Source organism: Oncorhynchus nerka, linkage group LG5, assembly GCF_034236695.1.
Source record: "Oncorhynchus nerka isolate Pitt River linkage group LG5, Oner_Uvic_2.0, whole genome shotgun sequence".
Classification (NCBI taxonomy): domain Eukaryota; kingdom Metazoa; phylum Chordata; class Actinopteri; order Salmoniformes; family Salmonidae; genus Oncorhynchus; species Oncorhynchus nerka.
The window spans coordinates 20511573-20537600 of NC_088400.1; the positions used below are offsets into that span (position 1 = coordinate 20511573).

At 46.7% G+C, this 26028-nt stretch overlaps 1 protein-coding gene across 1 annotated transcript; it reads right to left on the minus strand.

The window, feature by feature from the left end:
* Positions 1-316: 316 nt before the first annotated feature.
* On the minus strand, positions 317-13123 carry LOC115116819 (leucine-rich repeat transmembrane protein FLRT1-like). Its single transcript, XM_029645297.2, has 3 exons — positions 12596-13123; positions 2402-3289; positions 317-2213 (listed from the first exon to the last, which is right to left on the minus strand). Exons 2-3 carry the CDS (start codon positions 3276-3278, stop codon positions 1006-1008), a joined length of 2085 nt encoding a protein of 694 aa, XP_029501157.1. The 5' UTR covers positions 3279-3289; positions 12596-13123; the 3' UTR covers positions 317-1005.
* Between the last annotated feature and the right edge of the window lie 12905 nt (positions 13124-26028).

Consider the following 26028-nt stretch of genomic DNA (forward strand, 5'->3'; position numbering starts at 1 on the left):
CAACAAGTCAAAATACATTTCTATTTACTCCTCAGATACCCTAAAATGTCATCAAACTATAATATTTATTTCGGGAAAGAAGTATGTTCAATAGGAAACCAATTTTAGCAGGTGCGTAATGTCTTCACGGCGCGCGCAAACACGAATTTCCAAGACTATGTCCCTTCACTAAAACTGATATTTCTTATTTGTTTTTGAAGTTACAAGCCTGAAACCAAGGCTTCTAATATTCTAATCTCCTATATATATATATATATATATATATATATATATATATATATATATATATATATATATATATATATATATATCTCTTTCTTTGTCTCTCTCTATTTCTCTCTCTCTCTATTTCCCTCTCTCTATATATATATCTAGTTCTCTCTCTATAAATATCTCTCTCTATATATCTCTCTCCATATCTCTCTCCCTCTCTCTCTGATAGGAACATGTCTCTAAGATAGGAGCATATATTTGTTTTGTCAGTCAGTGATGATGAGTTGTTGTTTGTAGGTTGTTAATGACTAGTTCCATCAAACCCTTACTTGTGTGTCTACACAGCGTAAACAGACGTATTTAGTAGTATAGCCATCTACACAAGTGCTTCTTTCTGGTATATATTTGCCAATATCATCTACCTAGGCCTAAACCTCCACCTCAAACTACTAACATGGTTTTATGGAATAGAAGGAAGAGTGTAGTAGCTGTAAAGACCTCAAAACGTTTAAACATGAGTCATTGGTCAACATGGGTCAATACCCAGCATGGTACAACTTGACTGGCACTTCTGTCACCTAGCTAACATGTATGTCTGGTTGCCCTTTGGGGACACAGCACCCCAAGCCAGTCAGCTAAGTAACAGACCAATAAGATTCAGAGCAAAACTGAGGAGGCACAGAGGATACTTTGGAACCAAGAACACCAACCAACCAACCGCCTGCTAGAACCGTATCCTTAGAACAGCGTCCAACCGGTGGGGGTGGGAGAAGTGTGTCTGAAATGATGTCATCACGTGTAGGAGTAGTCTATATCCGGGATCATCCCTTGCTCCCGGTAACCCCGGTTGGTCCCGTAGCCCGCCGTGTGACCCAGTTGGGTGATGATGCCGTTGTGACTCTGGTTGCTCCGGTAGGTGCCATTACCGTGCGATGAGGGAAAGATGGTGTGCACGTAGGTCACATCTTCCCCTCCTTTGGGTTGCAGGGGCTGATGGGTCATCATGGGCGTCATAGCCAAGCCGGGGCTCCTGATCTCCAGGATGGAGGTGTCCTTCTTAGTGCCCGACTCCACGTAGTCATCGTATGGCTTCCCCATTCCGACTCCGCGCTGTCCTCGGACCCCATAGGAGTCTGTTTCCCCGGAGACATACCCGGCGCGCTGGCCGTACCAGCAGAAGATGCCGAAGATGAGTATGAGGGAGACCAGGGCCGTGGCTCCGCCAATGATCTCGGCCAGGGGGAGGGCTGCCATCTCTGTGTCTGAGTCATCACCCCCGTCTCCCCCCTCGGGGCGCAGAGCCTCCCCCGTCTCTATCTGAGCGCAGACGGGGGTCTGGTCTGTTGTGTCCTTTTCCTGCTGCTGTCCTCTCTGTGACCCTCCAGAGTGGGAGGAGGTGGAGCGCAGGGGGAGCAGGCAGACGAGGTAGTGTGATCGTGGCGTGAGCTGGGTTAGTAGGTACTGCTGTCTCTCCCCGGGTACCAGCGTCTCTGTGATGGAACCCAGAGCGGCGCTGCTGCCCAGCCTCAACCACGACAGCCGGAAAGAGGGCGCTGGCTGTGGGCACAGCCACGTCACCTGCACGCTGTCCGCAGACAGGGGCTTCACCGTGAGTTCTAGAGCGTTGTGTGAGGCCTGCCCCCCCGCCTCTCCTCCTCCCGGTGGCATCACCAGGCCTGGCCGCATGGCCCTGAGGGTAAACATAGAGCCCTGGCTGGGGGGGGAGGTGGTGGTAGTACTAGAGACAGTGTTCACCCCTCCTGGTGGGCCTTCACACTGGTCCATGAGCCCAGAGAGGTCCCTGAGTGCCTGGCCTCGAACCACCTCCGGCCCGTGGCAGGTCAGGCCCCGTACTGTCACTGCTGCCCCTCGGCCATACAGCCAGGCGTGGAGCCAGAGCAGGTTGCAGCCACAGTACCAGGGGTTCCCCCGGAGCAGCAACAGCTCTAGGCCGTCCGTGTCCCTCAGCAGCCCCCGGGGCAGTGTGGTCAGGTTGTTCCCTGCAGGGATGGAAATGGAGTAGTTCACTACAGTTACTCTGCAATACACAGGCTGCCTTTTAGTCTACAGTGCAGAAACTCAGCAATGTAAAATCTTAGGATTTTAGCTCTGGAAATGATGGGACAATGGAAACTCTGTTCCATTGCGTTTCCCCCTACTACCTCCCACCCCTCCCCCGGCTGGTTACCTGACAGGTCCAGCCTCTGCAGCCTCCTCATCCCGTCCAGGGTCCCCCGGGGCATGTGGATCAGCCCGTTGTCCTGCAGGTGCAGCCTTAGCAAGTGTGTGCTGGGAAGGTTGATGGGCGGGGCCTGCAGGGCATTGCGGACCAGCGACAGCTCCGTGAGGTTGGCCAGGCGGGAGAAGGTGTCATCGGCGATGCGGGTGTTGGCCAGAAGATTCCCGTCCAGGACCAGGCGTCTCAGTAAGGCCAGGCCCCGGAAGGCGTGGGTGGGGATGGTGTTGATGCGGTTGTCGTCTAACCTCAGCTCCTCTAAAGAAGCCGGGAGGCCGGCTGGGATGCTGGACAGGTGGTTCCGGGAGAGGAAGAGTAACCTCAGCCGCGGCGTGCCGGAGAAGGCCCGCTCCTGAATGCTCACCGTGGAGATGGAGTTGTCGTCCAGGTGTAGCCTCTCTAGCAACGGTAACCTGGCCAACACCGTGCGCGGCAACGTCCGAATGTTGTTGTCCTGCAGGTGTAGTTCCCGTAGCGACGGCGGCAGGTGTATAGGAAACTCGTCTAGTTGGTTGGCGTAAAGGTAGACCACACGGATGCTACTGCTGCGCTCTAACGATGGAGGCAGGCCGGAGTTGGCCAACCGGTTGCTCTGTAGGTAGAGAACGGTAGCTGTTAACGGTAGAGGAGGGATCATGCTCAGGCTCCGGTCGTTACAGTAGACAAAGCCTTCGTCACACCGGCACACCAACGGGCACAGGAAGTCTTCCTCGCCCTCCTCCATGGCAACTGCTGCCGCCGCCAACTCCAGCATCTCAGCCAGTAGAGTCAGGCACAGGAGGAGCAGGAAGAGCCAATCACGGAGCTCTGCCAGACTCTCGGCAGCCATAGTCCCAGCCTCTGTGTGAGAGAGAGAAAGAGAGAGAGAGGGAGAGAGAGAGTTCATGAGTTTCGAAAGTCCTTGTACTTCAGGAAAGAGAAAGAATGAGAGTTACAGGTAATTTCTATTCCAATGTCCTTCAAATTCTTATGTTGTGTAAATGTGTTTTCTTCTTCAAGTTTTACTGATGTGATGTTTTTTGGACAAAGAAAGTGCTTGAGATAGTGTATGAATAGTCGCTGGGCCCAACTTAAGTGAAGCTGTCAGGATACTATGGGTCACTCCTACCAACCAGAAGCTGTCAGAATACTATGGGTCACTCCTACCAACCAGAAGCTGTCAGGATAATATGGGCCACTCCTACCAACCAGAAGCTGTCAGGATAATATGGGCCACTCCTACCAACCAGAAGCTGTCAGGATAATATGGGTCACTCCTACCAACCAGAAGCTGTCAGGATAATATGGGTCACTCCTACCAACCAGAAGCTGTCAGGATAATATGGGCCACTCCTACCAACCAGAAGCTGTCAGGATAATATGGGCCACTCCTACCAACTAGAAGCTGTCAGGATAATATGGGCCACTCCTACCAACCAGAAGCTGTCAGGATAATATGGGTCACTCCTACCAACCAGAAGCTGTCAGGATAATATGGGTCACTCCTACCAACCAGAAGCTGTCAGGATAATATGGGTCACTCCTACCAACCAGAAGCTGTCAGGATAATATGGGCCACTCCTACCAACCAGAAGCTGTCAGGATAATATGGGCTACTCCTACCAACCAGAAGCTGTCAGGATAATATGGGCCACTCCTACCAACCAGAAGCTGTCAGGATAATATGGGTCACTCCTACCAACCAGAAGCTGTCAGGATAATATGGGCCACTCCTACCAACCAGAAGCTGTCAGGATAATATGGGCTACTCCTACCAACCAGAAGCTGTCAGGATAATATGGGCCACTCCTACCAACCAGAAGCTGTCAGGATAATATGGGCAGACCCGGAGCCAGAACGAATCTGTTGGACCGGCATTTGATTTCCAGAGGCGGGCCCATTTTTGGACCTCCTATCTGTGCACTTACATGCATTTTTTAAATTGGTGTAATAGTAAAGACCATAGGCAGCTTATGAGCTTCAAGTTTGGGGAAGTTTACAATTTATCCTAGCATTTCTACCGATCTGCGTGCCAGTTATGAATATTTATATATGCAAATTTTCGTGGAACAGTTTAATTTCAATAATAAAGTGTTTTGTTTCTCAAAATCGATGTCACGTGGTTAATCATAAAAATCTGAAGTAAAATGATACAAATCTACAAGTAAAAATTTGACTATGGCGAGAGCACTAGCCCCTACCACATGGACACATTGATACACTGTAGTCCATTGGCGAGCATAGAACTCAGAGATAGCCTATAGGCCAATGCAGCAGTAGGCCTATAACTTCCACCATCAACTAAGTGTAATACAGTACATTCGGAAAGTATTCAGACCCCTTTCGTTACGTTACAGCCTTATTCTAAAATAGTTTAAATGTTTTTTTTCCCTCATCAATATAGGCACAATACCCCATAATGACAAAGCAAAAACAGTTTTTTAGCAATGTTTGCTACATGTTACGTTCCCCAGTTTCTGTGTTATAGCTTGTCAAATCAAATCAAATCAAATTTTATTTGTCACATACACATGGTTAGCAGATGTTAATGCGAGTGTAGCGAAATGCTTGTGCTTCTAGTTCCGACAATGCAGTGATAACCAACAAGTAATCTAACTAACAATTCCAAAACTACTGTCTTATACACAGTGTAAGGGGATAAGGAATATGTACATAAGGATATATGAATGAGTGATGGTACAGAGCAGCATACAGTAGATGGTATCGAGTACAGTATATACATATGAGATGAGTATGTAGACAAAGTAAACAAAGTGGCATAGTTAAAGTGGCTAGTGACATAAGAATGCAGTCGATGATCTAGAGTACAGTATATACATATGCATATGAGATGAATAATGTAGGGTAAGTAACATTATATAAGGTAGCATTGTTTAAAGTGGCTAGTGATATATTTACATCATTTCCCATCAATTCCCATTATTAAAGTGGCTGGAGTTGGGTCAGTGTCAATGACAGTGTGTTGGCAGCAGCCACTCAATGTTAGTGGTGGCTGTTTAACAGTCTGATGGCCTTGAGATAGAAGCTGTTTTTCAGTCTCTCGGTCCCAGCTTTGATGCACCTGTACTGACCTCGCCTTCTGGATGATAGCGGGGTGAACAGGCAGTGGTTCGGGTGGTTGATGTCCTTGATGATCTTTATGGCCTTCCTGTAACATCGGGTGGTGTAGGTGTCCTGGAGGGCAGGTAGTTTGCCCCCGGTGATGCGTTGTGCAGACCTCACTACCCTCTGGAGAGCCTTACGGTTGAGGGCGGAGCAGTTGCCGTACCAGGCGGTGATACAGCCCGCCAGGATGCTCTCGATTGTGCATCTGTAGAAGTTTGTGAGTGCTTTTGGTGACAAGCCGAATTTCTTCAGCCTCCTGAGGTTGAAGAGGCGCTGCTGCGCCTTCTTCACGACGCTGTCAGTGTGAGTGGACCAATTCAGTTTGTCTGTGATGTGTATGCCGAGGAACTTAAAACTTGCTACCCTCTCCACTACTGATCCATCGATGTGGATAGGGGGTGTTCCCTCTGCTGTTTCCTGAAGTCCACAATCATCTCCTTAGTTTTGTTGACGTTGAGTGTGAGGTTATTTTCCTGACACCACACTCCGAGGGCCCTCACCTCCTCCCTGTAGGCCGTCTCGTCGTTGTTGGTAATCAAGCCTACCACTGTTGTGTCGTCCGCAAACTTGATGATTGAGTTGGAGGCGTGCATGGCCACGCAGTCGTGGGTGAACAGGGAGTACAGGAGAGGGCTCAGAACGCACCCTTGTGGGGCCCCCGTGTTGAGGATCAGCGGGGAGGAGATGTTGTTGCCTACCCTCACCACCTGTGGGCGGCCCGTCAGGAAGTCCAGTACCCAGTTGCACAGGGCGGGGTCGAGACCCAGGGTCTCGAGCTTGATGACGAGCTTGGAGGGTACTATGGTATTGAATGCCGAGCTGTAGTCGATGAACAGCATTCTCACATAGGTATTCCTCTTGTCCAGGTGGGTTAGGGCAGTGTGCAGTGTGGTTGAGATTGCATCGTCTGTGGACCTATTTGGGCGGTAAGCAAATTGGAGTGGGTCTAGGGTGTCAGGTAGGGTGGAGGTGATATGGTCCTTGACTAGTCTCTCAAAGCACTTCATGATGACGGAAGTGAGTGCTACGGGCGGTAGTCGTTTAGCTCAGTTACCTTAGCTTTCTTGGGAACAGGAACAATGGTGGCCCTCTTGAAGCATGTGGGAACAGCAGACTGGTATAGGGATTGATTGAATATGTCCGTAAACACACCGGCCAGCTGGTCTGCGCATGCTCTGAGGGCGCGGCTGGGGATGCCGTCTGGGCCTGCAGCCTTGCGAGGGTTAACACGTTTAAATGTCTTACTCACCTCGGCTGCAGTGAAGGAGAGACCGCATGTTTTCGTTGCAGGCCGTGTCAGTGGCACTGTATTGTCCTCAAAGCGGGCAAAAAAGTTATTTAGTCTGCCTGGGAGCAAGACATCCTGGTCCGTGACTGGGCTGGGTTTCTTCTTGTAGTCCGTGATTGACTGTAGACCCTGCCACATGCCTCTTGTGTCTGAGCCATTGAATTGAGAGCTTGTGTATTTGAGTGTGTGTTTCAGGAGACGGTTTCCTGAATTCTCCTCAAGCAGCTGATTGGTCGACTCCATGGCTAATTGGAGAGCTGGCCCCGCCCCCTCATCAAGACGCAGCTGTCTCCAATTACCCATTCCTTCTGAAGCTATATAAAAGCCAGTGTTCTGTTCAGAAGAGAGATCATTGCTGGGAGGAGATAGCAGAGAGATTGATTGTGATATAGATCATTGCTGAGAGAGGAGGTTGATGGCTGAGGGGTATAGCATGTTGATGGCTGAGAGGTATAGCATGTTGATGGCTGAGGGGTATAGCATGTTGATGGCTGAGGGGTATAGCATGTTGATGGCTGAGGGGTATAGCATGTTGATGGCTGAGGGGTTTAGCATGTTGATGGCTGAGGGGTATAGCATGTTGATGGCTGAGGGGTATAGCATGTTGATGGCTGAGGGGTATAGCATGTTGATGGATGAGGGGTATAGCATGTTGATGGCTGAGGGGTATAGCATGTTGATGGCTGAGGGGTATAGCATGTTGATGGCTGAGGGGTATAGCATGTTGATGGCTGAGGGGTTTAGCATGTTGATGGCTGAGGGGTATAGCATGTTGATGGCTGAGGGGTATAGCATGTTGATGGCTGAGGGGTATAGCATGTTGATGGCTGAGGGGTATAGCATGTTGATGGATGAGGGGTATAGCATGTTGATGGATGAGGGGTATAGCATGTTGATGGATGAGGGGTATAGCATGTTGATGGCTGAGGGGTATAGCATGTTGATGGCTGAGGGTTATAGCATGTTGGTCGTTGGTATGTACTATGTTAGTTGTTGTTGGTAGCAGCTTTGGTATGTTCTGTGTTTGTTGCTTTGTCAGAGCTTCTTTAATGGCCTGAGTTAGTTTTTTCTCAGTTTTATTGTGAAGTGGATTGCTTAATATTCTGTGTCATTTGTTCCCAGGGGGGAAGGGGAAGGCACCTAGGGAGTGCTTAGGCAAGAGGCCCGCGGGCATACATATACCCGTAGTATATTCACTGTCTAGGCACACTAGGTAAGACCTGGGCGGACCACCCCCTGTATTTTGGTTAGGGCACCAGGTGGTGCTAAATTAGGTAAGTAGTGGTTAGGCAGGTTAGATAGGAGCTGGGGCTTTGATATTTACTTTGGTTCCATCCAGACCCTTTTCCCCATATTACCGCGTAAAGGAATAAAGTCCTTGTAAACGGTACCACATTCTGCCTTTTGTCATCCTTACTTACGCCTACAGTCCATACCCCTTTCCCTTCGCGGGGATTTGAGTTGTAGCAGGGTGTTGCGTTTTCACACAGATTTTAGATGCTTTTCACTGACAGCAGCAACTCAATCAGCCACGCGCACTACCCAAATGACAGGCTTCCCACACGTCTGATTTGAAACAATCCGCAGCAAAAAAAAATGATAGAAACTAATGATCCTCTGTGGCTAAGTCGTGTTCCCTGGTGGAGTATTTTTAATGATTTCATTTAGAAAGGAGTAATTATTTAATTTTGGCGAAACATCAATTTACTTTAGAGCAATCCTGCCAACTTTCCTTTACAATTTGCAAGAGGCTGAAACCAAAGATCTGTATAATGACGAGATGCTCATGTCTCTGCCCTAACAATTGGAGTCTTTGTCGCAAAGATGGGAAGGCAGGCAACAAGCTTATGTCTGCCTATTATTCCCATAGAAACGCATTGGGTTTATGCTGGACAGCTTTTGGTGAGAGTGAGCCCTCTCACTTCGCCTCTTCCCCTCTGCTTAAACGACTGTATATCACAGGAGAAAGCATCCGACCGAGCGAAACCACGCCCCTCTACATGTAGCCCATGTATCTAATGCTTTCTGGACAGAAATAGTATGACAGGACATTCATCAGATACATGGTCTACACAGTGGGTGAGGGGCCGACATTGAGGGGAAGTGAAGAGTGTGAGAGGAACACAAAGAGATTGGAGAAAGTTTAACGAGAAGAACCGGAGAGAGAAAATGAGTGAAAGGATTTTAGATTTTTTTAACCTGCTAGAGTCCATTGGCACATCTGCGGTGAAAGGTGGCAGAGCTAGAGCGGTGTTTGTCAGACCATGAGACCTCCCATCTGCGGTGAAAGGTGGCAGAGCTAGAGCGGTGTTTGTCAGACCATGAGACCCTCCCATCTGCGGTGAAAGGTGGCAGAGCTAGAGCAGTGTTTGTCAGACCATGAGACCGCCCATCTGCGGTGAAAGGTGGCAGAGCTAGAGCGTTGTTTGTCAGACCATGAGACCCCCCCATCTGCGGTGAAAGGTGGCAGAGCTAGAGCAGTGTTTGTCAGACCATGAGACCGCCCATCTGCGGTGAAAGGTGGCAGAGCTAGAGCAGTGTTTGTCAGACCATGAGACCTCCCATCTGCGGTGAAAGGTGGCAGAGCTAGAGCGGTGTTTGTCAGACCATGAGACTGCCCATCTGCGGTGAAAGGTGGCAGAGCTAGAGCGGTTTTTGTCAGACCATGAGACCTCCCATCTGCGGTGAAAGATGGCAGAGCTAGAGCGATGTTTGTCAGACCATGAGACCCCCCCATCTGCGGTGAAATGTGGCAGAGCGGTGTTTATCAGACCATGAAAACACCATCTGCGGTGAAAGATGGCAGAGCTAGAGCGATGTTTGTCAGACCATGAGACCTCCCATCTGCGGTGAAATGTGGCAGAGCGGTGTTTATCAGACCATGAAAACACCATCTGCGGTGAAAGGTGGCAGAGCTAGAACTGTGTTTGTCAGACCATGAGACTTCCCGATCGGTCTAAACGGTTTGACAAACTATTATGACCACTCTATTGAAAGGGGAGACACTCACGAACATGATGATGATATCCGTTTTGCTTTACGATCTCCACAAGTGTCACGGAACTTGTCTGGTACCGGTAGTTTTGTGCCTACCCAAAAAGGGTCTAAATATGTGTAAAAAAAATCTGGAGCTTTCTTATATTTTCTAGATGTAGGACAAGCACTTTTTGCCATTTATGAATGTGTTGTTATTCAATATGTTTCTCTTAGCTATAGTAGTAAAGGCCAAACTCAATATTTGATACAATTATTTTTGCATATATTTTTTGATACCTTAATTAAGGGGTCCTAAAATTCCAAGTCAAATAGCTAAATGATCCACCTTCTAAAAGAAAAATCCATGTGTCAGATTAGAACCCCCCCCCCCCCCCCACACACAACAGTTTAGACTTTGAAGAATTAAATTCTAATGATGAGAGAGAAACATTGGGGGGGTCAGATTAGACTAGGTAATATTGGTGATGTTAATATTCTGTAAAAAATCTTTCTCTAAATGCACTGTTGGTGACCCCAGTCAGAAATTACCCCCCCCCCCCCCCCCTTGGATAAATTTGAATAAATCCACAATTGATTCGAAAACAGTCTGTAGTTCGTTATTGAAGTCTGAGAGGCAACGTAACTGTGACTTGGGATTTGGAAAAACCACAAACATTCACTCACCACAAACTGACATGTACTGTATTATGCATGCTGTCTCTCAGTGTGTCTGTGTGTCTGCGGTTATTGTTCTCCAAATGTGGTATATTCAGTGAAGATCTTCCGAATTCCCAATAAATATTGAAGTTTGTGTTTTACATATCCATTAAAAACATTATTTTTTAAACATTTATACATTCCTCCGTTTACATTTCTCTGCTTGTCCGTTGGTGTTGAATCTTTGAGAGCGCCATCAATTTACAATTCAGATAAACAAAAAGGAATGTCAGTGGCGTTTTAGAGTATACTATTTATATGACACCAAGAAATGTGATTATACATTATTGTATACAGTGCAGTATATTCTAGGGGTTTCAGACTTGGACATGTGTTCTCCCATCCTCTGAAATGCTTGACATGATTTGACAGTACATTTGACAAACAAATGCCCTGCAGGCAAGATGTTCCTTTTGTTAAATTGTGTGTGTTCTCACTCTCAGGACAACATGCAAAATTGCCCCTCGGCTCCAGTCAAAATACATGCAAAGCAAACAAGAGATGGACAGACTGAGAGAAGGAGATGAGGCTGACTCTGGCAATGGGTTGTGAGATAAAGAGTCAGCATTGAGTCAATTGGTTTTAAAAGGACCATCATTAACAATGATGTACTACTGCTGTGTATCTGGTGATGTCTTCATATGGACGTCCCGTCTCAGGGCCTTGTGGAGGAGTTTTGGCTGGATTATGATAATGATGGATAAAGTTCTATCCTGAATAAAGACTGGATCTTGATGTGTTTCAGAGTGGATCTTTTTTTAGCCCAAAACAGATGACTTCTAAGGACTGCCTATGCCAGTGTTCACCCAACAGGGACAGATAGAAAGAGTGAGCGAGTGAGAGAGTGAGTGAGAGAGAGGAACATAAGGGAGAGTGTCAAGGTGGAGGATATTTTTTTGGGGGGGGGGCGAGTCCCCACTATGAATATCAAATAGCATGTACCTTTCTGCGACACCCGCCTTCTTCCTTTCATGATCATACCTTTTGGATAAGGTGTGTGTCTCAGCGCCAGACTCGCCTTTACACATTTCCTCTCAATGATTTTACATTTTTCGTTCTTCCTTCTCTTTTCCCTGAGCCTTCTCTCTTCCTGAGCTCATCTTTCTATCTAAGCATCTCTCTTCCTGAGCTCATCTCTCTATCTGAGCATCTTTCTTCCTGAGCTCATCTCTCTATCTGAGCATCTCTCTTCCTGAGCTCATCTGTCTATCTGAGCATCTCTCTTCCTGAGCTCATCTTTCTATCTGAGCATCTCTCTTCCTGAGCTCATCTCTCTATCTGAGCATCTTTCTTCCTGAGCTCATCTCTATCTGAGCATCTCTCTTCCTGAGCTCATCTCTCTATCTGAGCATCTCTCTTCCTGAGCTCATCTGTCTATCTGAGCATCTCTCTTCCTGAGCTCATCTCTCTATCTGAGCATCTCTCTTCCTGAGCTCATCGCTCTATCTGAGCCATCTCTCTTCCTGAGCTCATCTCTCTATCTGAGCGTCTCTCTTCCTGAGCTCATCTCTCTACCTTCACTCCATCTTTCATATCAACTCTCCCTCACTCTTGTGTTTGTGTACATAACTGTCCATGTAGTTATTTTTGCCATACCTCTCTCTCCACCCCCTCTCTCTCACTCTCCATCTCTTTCCACCCCCTCTCTCTCTCGATCTCTACCTCTCTCCTTGGATAATCTATTTCATCTGTACAGCTCCTCAGCCTTTTGTTTCTTTATTCACTCACTCCACTCCTTCACACTTAGATTGGATCAATCAGATTGGATCAATCAGATCCCAGCTCTCTCCTCCAATCGCCCTCTCCTCTCCTCCCTAGTGAGTTTGTTTTCATTTCTGTCGTTTAATTTGGATCCTATTCTTACTACCTCACTCACTGCTGTTTTCTCTGAGGCATCGCTCTAAGCATTTCAAAACATTTTTTGAAATGACACAAACGATCTGTATTTCTCAGTAGAATATAGAGAAATTATATGGCAGGTTATGTTTTAAGATATTTCAGAGCAACATGTTGAACCTCAAATCTCTAAAGATGATGTTTGAGAAACCTGTTTAGCTTACCCTCTCAGTGCTGAGTCTCGCTTTGCCTTCTGTCTTCTTCTGTCTGTTCCACAGCTGAAGGGGCTGTTCGTGTGTGTGTGACAAGTCAGTGTGTGTGCGCGCGCGTACGTGTGTGTGTGTGTGTGTGTGATGACAGTTCCGGTCCACTCTGTCCGTAGTAGTTCAGAGGTTCAGTCAGTTCCCTCTGAGCCACCGTACTTCCTGTGGCATTGGTGAGCGATGAAGATGACGATGGTGATGTTTGCAGCCTATAGGTTTCCAGGGAAGCAGCATGGGAGAGGAGGAAGGCACAGGGAGCAGCATGGCCTAGCTAGCCTAACAGCCTACAGCCTCCAGCCCCATCCAGAGTAGCATCTGGCAGCTCAGTCAGTATCCAGGAGAGTCAGTCTTCAAGGCCTCTCTGCTGGTTGGTTTATGTTGTCTTCATGTTGATTTACATATGTCCAGATGGTCATCCAGTCAGTCTGTGTGTGTCTGTATAGATTGAACCAGCTGGAGGGAATAGAGAACGTTACACACCTCAGAGATTAAAAGAGGTTAGAGACTGTGGAGGAGGTGGAGGAGGAGGAAGAGGTGGAGGAGGAGGAGGTGCTGGAGGAGGAGGAGGTGGTGGAGGAGGAGGAGGACAAGGAGGTGGTGGTGGGATGGGAGGTCACAGGAGTCTGGGCCACTTGTTATCCTTCACTTTGAGGATTATAATGAATAATCTCTTATTAAAGCCTATAGTGACACTGCTCGCTATCCACCCAGACACTTTTTCTCTCCTCAAATTTTCGGGGATTAGCGTCTAAAGTTGATATTGCTTGATAATTGGCCAGGGTGAACTGCTCAATTTCTGCTGCGGGCCACATGTGTGTGAGATCATTGTTACGTGTGTGTGTGTCGTGTGAGAATGTTTGTGTGTTGTCTGTGGATTTGTCAGCCTCAGTTCTTCAGCTTGTTGGTGGAAGGAGCGATGTCCTCCCTCTGTCTCAGTGGTACTTGCCCCAGCGGCACAGCCTGACTAGTCTGACGTAGTGCCCCCCTGTGGGGAGAACAGAGACGGCAGTTAGCTAGGACACACACACACACACACACACACATGGCACCCCAAGGCTCTGGTCAAAAGTAGTGCCCTACATTATGTAGGGAATAGGGTGCCATTTGGGACACAACCATTCACTACTTTATCTATGAGTCAACTGTATAACAGCAGAGAAGGTTCCAGAAGAACCATAATAATGTGTTTGCTTAATACGAATGCTCAAGTCTAACCATGCTCAAGTTAATCTTCAAAGGATAGACACTCCAGCTTCAGTAACTCGACAGTTATGTTTGGCAAGGTTAAGAGTCTAGGAGTAAAGCACTGTTCTTCAGCCCTAGAAATGAGGATCCACAGGGACTGCAGGCTTTCATTCCAACTCAGTGTTAACACATCCAATAGAATTATTCAACTACACAACAAGACTTTGTTGAATCAGTTATGTTAGTAATGGTCTGGAACAAAATCCTGCACACCCCAAGGACCAGAATTGAAACACACTAGACTGAAAGGACTAGAAAGGGAATGTTACAGAGTCCAGACCCTGTGTGTACAAGTGTAGAGCTGTTGTGTATGTGTGGTGAGGTAGTCTGTGTGTGTAGTGTAGCGTACTGTAGTGTAGTTTACTGTAGTGTAGTGTACTGTGGTGTGGTGAGGTGTAATGTACTGTAGTGTACTGTAGTGTGGTGAGGAGAGATGGTTGTGTTTCTGTGCTCCTCACTCCCCATGCTGACACAGCCTATGTTCAGCCCTGGCTAGCTAACACTGTAGTGGTAGCTGTGGAATAGAATAGAATATAAAATAAAATGGTTCCTCTGTGTCTCATTGGCTGACAGCTCTAATGTTCTGACCACAATAACACTTAGAACAGCAGTTACACTGCACTACTGGAGATGGACTGGGTCTTCTATAGCAGTAACACAGATGGACTGGGTCTTCTATAGCAGTAACACAGATGGACTGGGTCTTCTATAGCAGTAACACAGATGGACTGGGTCTTCTATAGCAGTAACACAGATGGACTGGGTCTTCTATAGCAGTAACACAGATAGACTGGGTCTTCTATAGCAGTAACACAGATGGACTGGGTCTTCTATAGCAGTAACACAGATGGACTGGGTCTTCTACAGCAGTAACACAGATGGACTGGGTCTTCTATAGCAGTAACACAGATGGACTGGGTCTTCTATAGCAGTAACACAGATGGACTGGGTCTTCTATAGCAGTAACACAGATGGACTGGGTCTTCTACAGCAGTAACACAGTTGGACTGGGTCTTCTACAGCAGTAACACAGATGGACTGGGTCTTCTATAGCAGTAACACAGATGGACTGGGTCTTCTACAGCAGTAACACAGATGGACTGGGTCTTCTACAGCAGTAACACAGATGGACTGGGTCTTCTATAGCAGTAACACAGATGGACTGGGTCTTCTACAGCAGTAACACAGATGGACTGGGTCTTCTACAGCAGTAACACAGATGGACTGGGTCTTCTACAACAGTAACACAGATGGACTGGGTCTTCTACAGCAGTAACACAGATGGACTGGGTCTTCTACAGCAGTAACACAGATGGACTGGGTCTTCTACAACAGTAACACAGATGGACTGGGTCTTCTACAGCAGTAACACAGATGGACTGGGTCTTCTACAGCAGTAACACAGATGGACTGGGTCTTCTACAGCAGTAACACAGATGGACTGGGTCTTCTACAGCAGTAACACAGATGGACTGGGTCTTCTACAGCAGTAACACAGATGGACTGGGTCTTCTATAGCAGTAACACAGATGAACTGGGTCTTATACAGCAGTAACACAGATGGACTGGGTCTTCTACAGCAGTAACACAGATGGACTGGGTCTTTTACAGCAGTAACACAGATGGACTAGGTCTTCTACAGCAGTAACACAGATAGACTAGGTGTGTTTTGGTAATATTTTATGGCCCACTATATTACCAGAACACTCACAGAGCAGCACTATAGGATATATATGGTACTCTGGTGTGCGTTCTGGTAATATTGGGCTCAATATTGAGGATTCTCCAGAGAACACTTCTATCTACCACCAATGAGTAGAAAAACGTTCTCAATAGGTTTGATTAGAGCGCCAATGTGTGCTGTGCAACAAACATTCATTATAACCAGTGTGTGTGGTGTGTAGAAGAATGCAAATGATGTACATGTGCTGAGGTGAGCATTTTTTTAAATGGTTTGTCTGTGTCTCTTCTCTACTAGTGTGTGTGTGTGTGTTGAAACTGTTTAACCACTCATGTAACCCCCCCCCCCCCCACCACCACCATACACACACACACACACACACACACACACACACACACACACACACACACACACACACACACACTTCCCTCCTATTTCTAATTTACTGAGGGAGAGCTGGAAAGACTGAGGAAGAGTGGGTGATGGGGGAATGAGAGAGATAGAGTAGACAGAGAGAGTGAGGGAATGCCAGAGCGGGGAGGGAGGGAGGGAGGGAGGGAGGGAGGGAGGGAGGGAGGGAGGGAGGGAGGGAGGGAGGGAGGGAGGGAGGGAGGGGGCAGATTTATGAACCCATTGGAATGTCATTTGGAGGCAGAAATGACTGTCAGCCTGAGCAAGGTTTAAACTCACTAAAGCCTGAATCCACGTCCACTGACGGGAATGTGTGTGTGTGCGTGTGTGTTTACAGGAACGCAGCCGTGTTTTATAGTAAATAGAAGTGGGTGGTAAATGTGACGGGGAGTGTAAAACCACAGAGCATGGTTTGCTATGCAGATTGAACCTCTCACTGAATGACTGTGCTGTATAACCACCCTACCACTTCACGTATGAGTGTCACAACTACACAATATCTGGTGATGTAATACAGAATTGAACAGTTCACATTGCTCACTGTGTTTCGCTGACTGCTCTGACCTGACTGTATGACATTACACACACAGACACAGTGAGGCCTGACAGACTGCAGAGGCCATGAGGCCATGACCGGAGAGATCAGCCAAGGGTGTCCATTCATACAGAGAGGGATGAAAAGAGAAAGGGAAGGGGAAAACCAGGAGAGAGCTAAAGAGAATAAGAGGGTGTAAAAGCGAGAGAGAGGGATGAAAAGAGAAAGGGAAGGGGAAAACCAGGAGAGAGCTAAAGAGAATAAGAGGGTGTAAAAGCGAGAGAGAGGGATGAAAAGAGAAAGGGAAGGGGAAAACCAGGAGAGAGCTAAAGAGAATAAGAGGGTGTAAAAGCGAGAGAGAGGGATGAAAAGAGAAAGGGAAGAGGAAAACCAGGAGAGAGCTAAAGAGAATAAGAGGGTGTAAAAGCGAGAGAGAGGGATGAAAAGAGAAAGGGAAGAGGAAAACCAGGAGAGAGCTAAAGAGAATAAGAGGGTGTAAAAGCGAGAGAGAGGGATGAAAAGAGAAAGGGAAGAGGAAAACCAGGAGAGAGCTAGAGAATAAGAGGGTGTAAAAGCGAGAGAGAGGGATGAAAAGAGAAAGGGAAGAGGAAAACCAGGAGAGAGCTAAAGAGAATAAGAGGGTGTAAAAGCGAGAGAGAGGGATGTGACTAGCTTTTTAAAACAGTGACACACAGCAGCCATTTAGAGAATCCGTTTAGAGAGCGAGAGCAAGAGATACAGGCAACCTGACAGAACGAGATAGGGAGGGAGCAGGGCTAAAATGCATAGAGAAGGAAAGGAGGGAAGGAGAGAAGAGGAGAAGAGAAGGGGAGAAAACCCTCTCTCTTTCTCCCTCTCTGACCCTCTCTCTCTCTCTCTCTTTCTCCCTCTAACCCTCTGTCTCTTTCTCCCTCTCTGACCCTCTTTCTTTCTCCCTCTCTGACCCTCTCTCTCTTTCGCTCTCTCTTTTTCTCACACACACACTCCTCACTCATGAATATACACCTCCTGTATTAGCCTTCTTCCAGGTGAAGGGTGTGATCAGCTCTAACAGCAGCCCTTTACTCAATGATAATGACCATCACCATATGCAATGGGACAACAAACCTATTTGACTCTCTAAAGCAATTCACCCCCTGTAGAGAGTAGACCCACACGTTCCTTCCTCTCCCTCTACTTCTCCATTGATGCCAGCCATCAAGGCTGAGCTGTCCCCTCACTACCCTCCTCTCATCCCTCTCTTCCTACCATCTCTTTCTCCTCTCGTATTAGACACTCTCCCTCTCCTTCTTCTCCTCCATCCATCTCTCCATCGCCGTTCCTAGAGATCTCTGTTCTCTCCCCCATTTGGGTAAATCCAGTCTCTTCCTCCTCTCCTTCTTCGAGTATCCACACTCTTTCTTCTCCCTTGATACCAGCCAGCCATATAGGGTTATTTTGGTGGGTGTCTGCTGCACTGGGATGGACTAGGACCAGAAATCGGCCCAGCATTAAAAAATGTAAAGCATTTTTCTCCCCTCGAAGCTGAAAAACTGTAATTCTGCACAAAAAAAAAACTATAATTTCTTATATTAATTTAGACTGGACCACTAGGCTACAAATGGACCAGGTCATCTGGCATTTGCCAGAATTGCCCTATGGCCAGTCTGTCCATTCGGCTGCTCCCTCCCTAGAGATTCCTTCTCCATCTCTAGAGATTCCTGCTCCATCTCTAGAGATGCCCATCTTCCCCTTCTGGTAAATCCAGTCTCTCTCTCCTCTCCCTTTCATCCATTGATGCCTGTCAACCATCAGGGCTTTGGGTCATTTAGGTGGTTTTCTGCACTACTGCTATGCTACTCCCTTCCTCCAGCCCCTCCCTAGATCACTCCTCTCCTTTTAAATATGAGCGCTGTGAGTGTGACAGTACTCAGCCTGACAGAGGAGAGTGGGAGTCCAGTACATTACATGAGAGAGGGAGAGACATAGAGAGGGGGAGAGGGAGAGTTATATTGTTTGCCCTGCAGGAGTTGAACCATAGAGTTAGCCTGTACAGTGAAATGGATGAAAAGCCACTAGGAGTGTGTACTATTACATCTTTCAGTTCCAAAGGCTCAACATACATTTAGTCCTTTACGCTGATGTACAGTGCATTTGGAAAGTATTCAGACCCCTCCCCTTTTCCCACATTTTGTTACAATACAGCCCTTTTCTAAAATGGATTAAATAAAATAATGTTTTCATCAATCTACATATCAAATCAAATCAAATGTATTTATATAGCCCTTCGTACATCAGCTGATATCTCAAAGTGCTGTACAGAAACCCAGCCTAAAACCCCAAACAGCAAGCAATGCAGGTGTAGAAGCACGGTGGCTAGGAAAAAATACTCCCTCATGACAAAGTGAAAACTGTTTTATAGAAATGTTAGCAAATTTATATAAAATAAAAAACAGAAATAGCTTATTTACATAAGTATTCAGACCCTTTGCTATGAGACTCGATTTGATTGGAATCCACCTTTGGTAAATTAAATGTTATTGGACATGATTTGGAAAGGCACACACCTCACTATATAAGGTCCCACAGGTTAGAGTGCATTTCAGAGCAAAAACCAAGGGATGAGGTCGAAGGAATTGTCGGTAGATCTGGGGAAGGGCACCAAAACATTTCTGCAGCATTGAAGATACCCAAGAACACAGTGGCCTCCATCAATCTTAAATGGAAGAAGTTTGGAACCAAACTAAGCAATCCAGGGAGAAGGGCTTGGTCAGGGAGGTGACCAAGAACATGATGGTCACTCTGACAGAGCCCCAGAGTTCCTCTGTGGAGATGGGAGAACCTTCCAGAAGAACAACCATCTCTGCAGCACTCCACCAATCTGGCCTTTATAGTGGCCAGATAGATGCCACTCCTCAGTAAAAGGCACTTGACAGCCCGCTTGGGGTTGTCATGGACTCTCAGACCATGAGAAACAAGATTCTCTCGTCTGATGAAACCAAGATTGAACTCTTTGGCCTGAATGCCAAGTGTCACGTCTGAAGGAAACCTGGCACCATCCCTATGGAGAATCATGGTGGTGAAAGCATCATGCTGTGGGGATGTTTTTCAACGGCAGGGACTGGGAGACTAGTCAGGATTGAGGGAAAGATGAACGTAGCAAAGTACAGAGAGATCCTTGATGAAAACCTGCTCCAGAGCGCCCAGGACCTCAGACTGGGAAACAGGTTCACCTTCCAACAGGAAAACAACCCTAAGCACACAGCCAAGACAACGCAGAAGTGGCATCGGGACAAGTCTCTGAATGTCCTTGAGTGGCCCAGCCAGAGCCTGGACTTGAACCCAATCTCTGGAGAGACCTGAAAAAAGATTTGTAACAATGCTCCCCATCCAACCTGACAGAGCTTGAGAGGATCTGCAGAAACGAATGGGAGAAACTCCCCAAAACAGGTCTGCCAAGCTTGTAGCGTCATAACAGACGACAGACATTGCAGACGACACACAATTAATCTTATCCTTTCCCCCTTCTGATGACCAGGTGGCGAATCGCATCTCTGCATGTCTGGCAGACATATCAGTGTGGATGACGGATCACCACCTCAAGCTGAACCTCGGCAAGACGGAGCTGCTCTTCCTCCCGGGGAAGGACTGCCCGTTCCATGATCTCGCCATCACGGTTGACAACTCCATTGTGTCCTCCTCCCAGAGCGCTAAGAACCTTGGCGTGATCCTGGACAACACCCTGTCGTTCTCAACTAACATCAAGGCGGTGGCCCGTTCCTGTAGGTTCATGCTCTACAACATCCGCAGAGTACGACCCTGCCTCACACAGGAAGCGGCGCAGGTCCTAATCCAGGCACTGTCATCTCCCGTCTGGATTACTGCAACTCGCTGTTGGCTGGGCTCCCTGCCTGTGCCATTAAACCCCTACAACTCATCCAGAACGCCGCAGCCCATCTGGTGTTCAACCTTCCCAAGTTCTCTCACGTCACCCCGCTCCTCCGCTCTCTCCACTGGCTTCCAGTTGAAGCTCGCATCCGCTACAAGACCATGGTGCTTGCCTACGGAGCTGTGAGGGGAACGGCACCTCAGTACCTCCAGGCTCTGATCAGGCCCTACACCCAAACAAGGGCACTGCGTTCATCCACCTCTGGCCTGCTCGCCTCCCTACCACTGAGGAAGTACAGTTCCCGCTCAGCCCAGTCAAAACTGTTCGCTGCTCTGGCCCCCCAATGGTGGAACAAACTCCCTCACGACGCCAGGACAGCGGAGTCAATCACCACCTTCCGGAGACACCTGAAACCCCACCTCTTTAAGGAATACCTAGGATAGGATAAAGTAATCCTTCTCACCCCCCTTAAAAGATTTAGATGCACTATTGTAAAGTGGCTGTTCCACTGGATGTCATAAGGTGAATGCACCAATTTGTAAGTCGCTCTGGATAAGAGCGTCTGCTAAATGACTTAAATGTAAATGTATAACCAAGAAGACTCGAGGCTGTAATCGCTGCCAAAGGTGCTTCAACAAAGTACTGAGTAAAGGGTCTGAACACTTCTGTCAATGTGATATTTCAGTTTTTATTTTTAATAAATGTGCAAAAAAAATTAAAACCTGTTTTTGCTATGTCATTATGGGGTATTGTGTGTAGATTGATGAGGGGAAAAAACAATTGAATCCATTTTAGAATATGGCTGTAAGGTAACAAAATGTGGAAAAAGTCAAGGGGTCTGAATACTTTCCAAAAGCACTGCATATAATATAATCGCCTAGATTAACATTTTATTTTGCTTACAGCTATTCATCTGATATCTGACTTAAATACTAGGCTATAAGATCATTAAAAAAAAAAAAAAAACTTAATAACTAGGCCTACAGGTAACTGCCAAAATAATGGAAACACTTGTGTAAATGAGGGATACAAAGTATATTGAAAGCAGGTGCTTCCACACATCCCATCATGCTCAAGGTCATGAGTAAAAAATACTGGGCAGGCCATTATTTTGGCTACCGTAGCTACAGTACCAGTCAAAAGTTTGGACACACATACTCGTTCAATGGTTTTTCTTTATTTTTACTATTTTCTACATTGTAGAATAATAGTGAAGACATCAAAACTTTGAAATAACACATGAAATCATATAGTAAGCTAAAAAGTGTTAAACAAATCAAAATATATTTTAGATTCTTCAAGGTAGCCACCCTTTGCCTTGACGACAGTTTTCCACACTCTTGGCATTCTCTCAACCTGGAATGCTTTTTCAACAGTATTGAAGGAGTTCCCACATATGCTGAGCACTTGTTGGCTGCTTTTCCTTCACTCTGCTTCCAACTCATCCCAAACCATCTCAATTGGGTTGAGGTCGGTGATTGTGGAGGCCAAGTCATCTGATGCAGCACTCCATCACTCTCCTTCTTGGTCAAATAGCCCTTACACAGATTGGAGATGTGTTGGGTCATTGTCCTGTTGAAAAACAAATGATAGTCCCACTAAGCGCAAACCAGATGGGATGGCATAAAGATGCAGAATGCTGGTTGACAGTTTCATCAGCAAAGCACCATCACACCTCCTCCTCCATGCTTCACGGTGGGAACCATACATGCGGAGATCATCCGTTCACCTACGCTGCATCCACAAAGACCTTGGAACCAAATATCGTAAATTTGGACTCATCCGACCAAAGGACTGATTTCCATCGGTCTAATGTCCATTGCTCTGTTGTGGGTGTTTGAGTTGTGGGTGTTTGTTTCCGTGTGAGTGTTTGTTGCCACACGGTACTGTTTCGGTTTTCGTTCATGTTCACATTTATTGTTTTGTATTTCATAGTGTTCAGTTTATATCTTAAAATAAACGTTATGGACATGCTGCGCATTGGTCCTCCGATTCTTCTCGCTACTCCTCCTCAGAACAGGAGGAAGAATGCAATTAGAGTGATTTACTCCTCCCATGTATGATAGTTTTTGCCTGCCTCACTAACGACACCATTTGCCTATTCCCTGTCTGTACTTTAGCCTGCCTGTACTTTAGCCTATCGGATTTCCTGTTATCAACCTATTGCCTGATCTCCCATACTACGTTACAAGCCTTTTCCCTGCCTTTACTGTTGCCCTTTTGGACCCCCTGTGTATGACCTTCTGCCTGCCCCTGGACCCTGCCTCCTCCTGTGTATGACCTTCTGCCTGCCCCTGGACCCTGCCTCCTCCTGTGTATGACCTTCTGCCCGCCCCTGGACCCTGCCTCCTGCTGTGTATGACCTTCTGCCTGCCCCTGGACCCTGCTTCCTCCTGTGTATGACCTTCTGCCTGCCCCTGGACCCTGCCTCCTCCTGTGTATGACCTTCTGCCTGCCCCTGGACCCTGCCTCCTCCTGTGTATGACTTTCTGCCTGCCCCTGGACCCTGCCTCCTCCTGTGTATGACCTTCTGCCTGCCCCTGGACCCTGCTACCTGCCTCCTCCTGTGTATGACCTTCTGCCTGCCCCTGGACCCTGCTACCTGCCTCCTCCTGTGTATGACCTTCTGCCTGTCCCTGGACCCTGCCTCCTCCTGTGTATGACCTTCTGCCCTCCCCTGGACCCTGCTACCTGCCTCCCCCTGTGTATGACCTTCTGCCCTCCCCTGGACCCTGCTACCTGCCTCCTCCTGTGTATGACCTTCTGCCTGCCCCTGGACCCTGCCTCCTACTGTGGTCCTTTGCAATAAAAACCTGCTGCGCCCTGCATTTGAAACCAGCTCTCTGTCTCCCTTCGTGTTCATTACATTGTCACAACAAAACTGATTGGCTCAAATGCATTAAGAAGGAAAGAAATTCCAATAATTAACTTTAAAAAATGCATACCTGTTCATTAAAATGCATTCCAGTTGACTACCTCATGAAGCTGGTTAAATGCCAAGAGTGTGCAAAGCTGTCATCAAGGCAAAGGGTGGCTACTTTGAAGAATCTCAAATATAAAATATATTTTGATTTGTTTAAAACTTTTTTGGTTACTACAGATTCCACATGTGTTATTAAATAGTGCTGATGTCTTCACTATTTTTCTACAATGTAAAAACCCCGTAATGAGTAGGTGCGTCCAAACTTTTGACTGGTACTGTATATAAATGCATTTATAAATGTCTACATTTGTTTTTGCCACGTTTATTATATTTCAAACACCTTACTGCATACCTTTATGTGAGCTAAACATACACAACAAACTAGATAAAATATTAAAACATTTTCCTTAATGTATAATTTTTAGAAAGTACTAATGTTTCTGACCCCACCACAACAACAAAATACTTAAATACATGTATTTCGTCCTTGTAACATTTAAATTAAATACTGTAGAATTCCATTCATTCCTCTGCGGGACTGCTTTTCTGAGGAGTGCCAATATGGCGGCCTGTGGCTTCAAAGCCTCTCAATGGCCAAAACATAGCATTAGCAATCCAGGGTTTATGTACTTGATTGACCTCAACCTACTTGAACACTTATGGGAGATTCTGGAACGAATTTCTCATAGAACAATGGTGTTGCATCCCTCCACTAGAGTTCCAGACACTAGTAGAATCTATGCCGAGGTCCATTGAAGCTGTTCTGGCTCGTGGAGGTCCAACGCCCTATTAAGATGCTTTATGTTGGTGTTTCCTTGGTTACAACAAGCTCCATTGTGTATTATTTTGGTACCAGGTAGTAATGGAATTCTTGGAAGTGTTGAATTATTTGAAGGAAGTACCGTTGTTGCATTTTCCTATGAAATATCAGGTAAACAAACACTATCTACACTACTTGTTAACTTAAGCCCTAATAGAGTTTTGAACTTAGACACAGGCAACACAACACACACACACATACTGTACTGTACACGCACGCGCACACAGTCACACACCAGTGGAGGCTGCTGAGGGGAGGACGGCTCATTATAATGGTTGGAAGGGAGTCAATGTCTGATGTATTACGACGAGCACGTCCTCCCCAATTAAGGTGCCACCAAACTCCTGTATCACACACACACACACAGACAGACAGAAACACAGTGAATATGTTTTGCATAAATCGGTTGCCAATTCTGATCTGGAGGATCATCATCATCAGAATAATTATTCCAGTCAGATTCTCACCCACATACTGTATGCACAAACACATACACACAATACTCAATGTACACACACACACACACACACACACACACACACACACACACACACACACACACACACACACACACACACACACACACACACACACACACACACACACACACACACACTGTATACACACACACACCTCCATCTCACTGTCACACACGTAGCTAGCATGATGGCAGCCTATTAAATTTAATGCAGTGTTTTCGCAGCTCAAATAATTTACATCCTAACCCCACATAATTTCTCTCTCTTTCTCTCTCTCTCCCTCTCTCTCTTTCTCTCTCTCACTATCTCTGAATGATGCAGAGACTGGGAATAAACAGGCAATTTAAGTCCTGGACACCTCACTGCTCATACACACACATACCTTCACGCACACGCACACACACACACACACACACACACACACACACCTCACTTACCCCTCCCAAGGCCCACACACCTCACTCACCCCTCCCAAGGCTCACACACAGACATCATCAGAGATACACACATAAACATTCAGAGCGGATATATGGCGGCAGTAAAGGTTACAGTTTGTATTCTGTTGAAATAAATTCAGTCCCTGAACTTTTCTCTGTGCCTCCTACTGCAGCAGCGTGGATCTGTTGTGCTGCTCCAAAAAAAAGGGCTGCGTGTTTGTGTGTGTGTGCACTCAGATGGATCATGAAATTCCCCTCACTTGTGTAATGCATTCCTCTAGTATCTTTATTTTGAATAGGATCTATGTCAACTCAGAATGCCTCCTAGAGGTTGGGGCCCTATACAATGGTTTGTTGGTTTTGTTTTTATACAAAATGATCAGCAAACGTGTAAAATAATAACACAGAGTTAGAAATTCACAGAGGTAAAACAGTATTGAATGGTGTAAGGATGATGTTATTGTTCATTTTCAATTGATATATATTTTTTATTTTGAATTGATATTGAAGTCACAGTTAAATAAATTATCTGAAATCAAATAAGCCTAGTACAGCCTCGTAGAGCCCCTAGTAGAGCCCCAAGTAGAGCCTAGTAGAGCCCCAAGTACAGCCCCAAGTAGAGCCCCTAGTACAGCCTCTAGTAGAGACCCAAGTAGATCCCCTAGTACAGCCTCGTAGAGCCCCTAGTAGAGCCCCAAGTAGAGCCTAGTAGAGCCCCAAGTACAGCCCCAAGTAGAGCCCCTAGTACAGCCTCTAGTAGAGACCCAAGTAGATCCCCTAGTACAGCCTCGTAGAGCCCCTAGTACAGCCTCGTAGAGCCCCTAGTAGAGCCCCAAGTAGAGCCTAGTAGAGCCCCAAGTAGAGCCTAGTAGAGCCCCTAGTAGAGCCCCAAGTAGAGCCTAGTAGAGCCCCAAGTACAGCCCCAAGTAGAGCCTAGTAGAGCCCCTAGTACAGCCTCGTAGAGCCCCTAGTAGAGCCCCAAGTAGAGCCTAGTA

Excerpts from the sequence above, each read along its gene's own strand:
- LOC115116819 (XM_029645297.2), bottom strand. The coding sequence starts at position 3,278 with ATGGCTGCCGAGAGTCTGGCAGAGCTCCGTGATTGGCTCTTCCTGCTC. Across the intron at positions 2,214-2,401 it reads GCAGAGGCTGGACCTGTCAG|GGAACAACCTGACCACACTG; the intron begins GTAACCAGCCGG and ends CCATCCCTGCAG.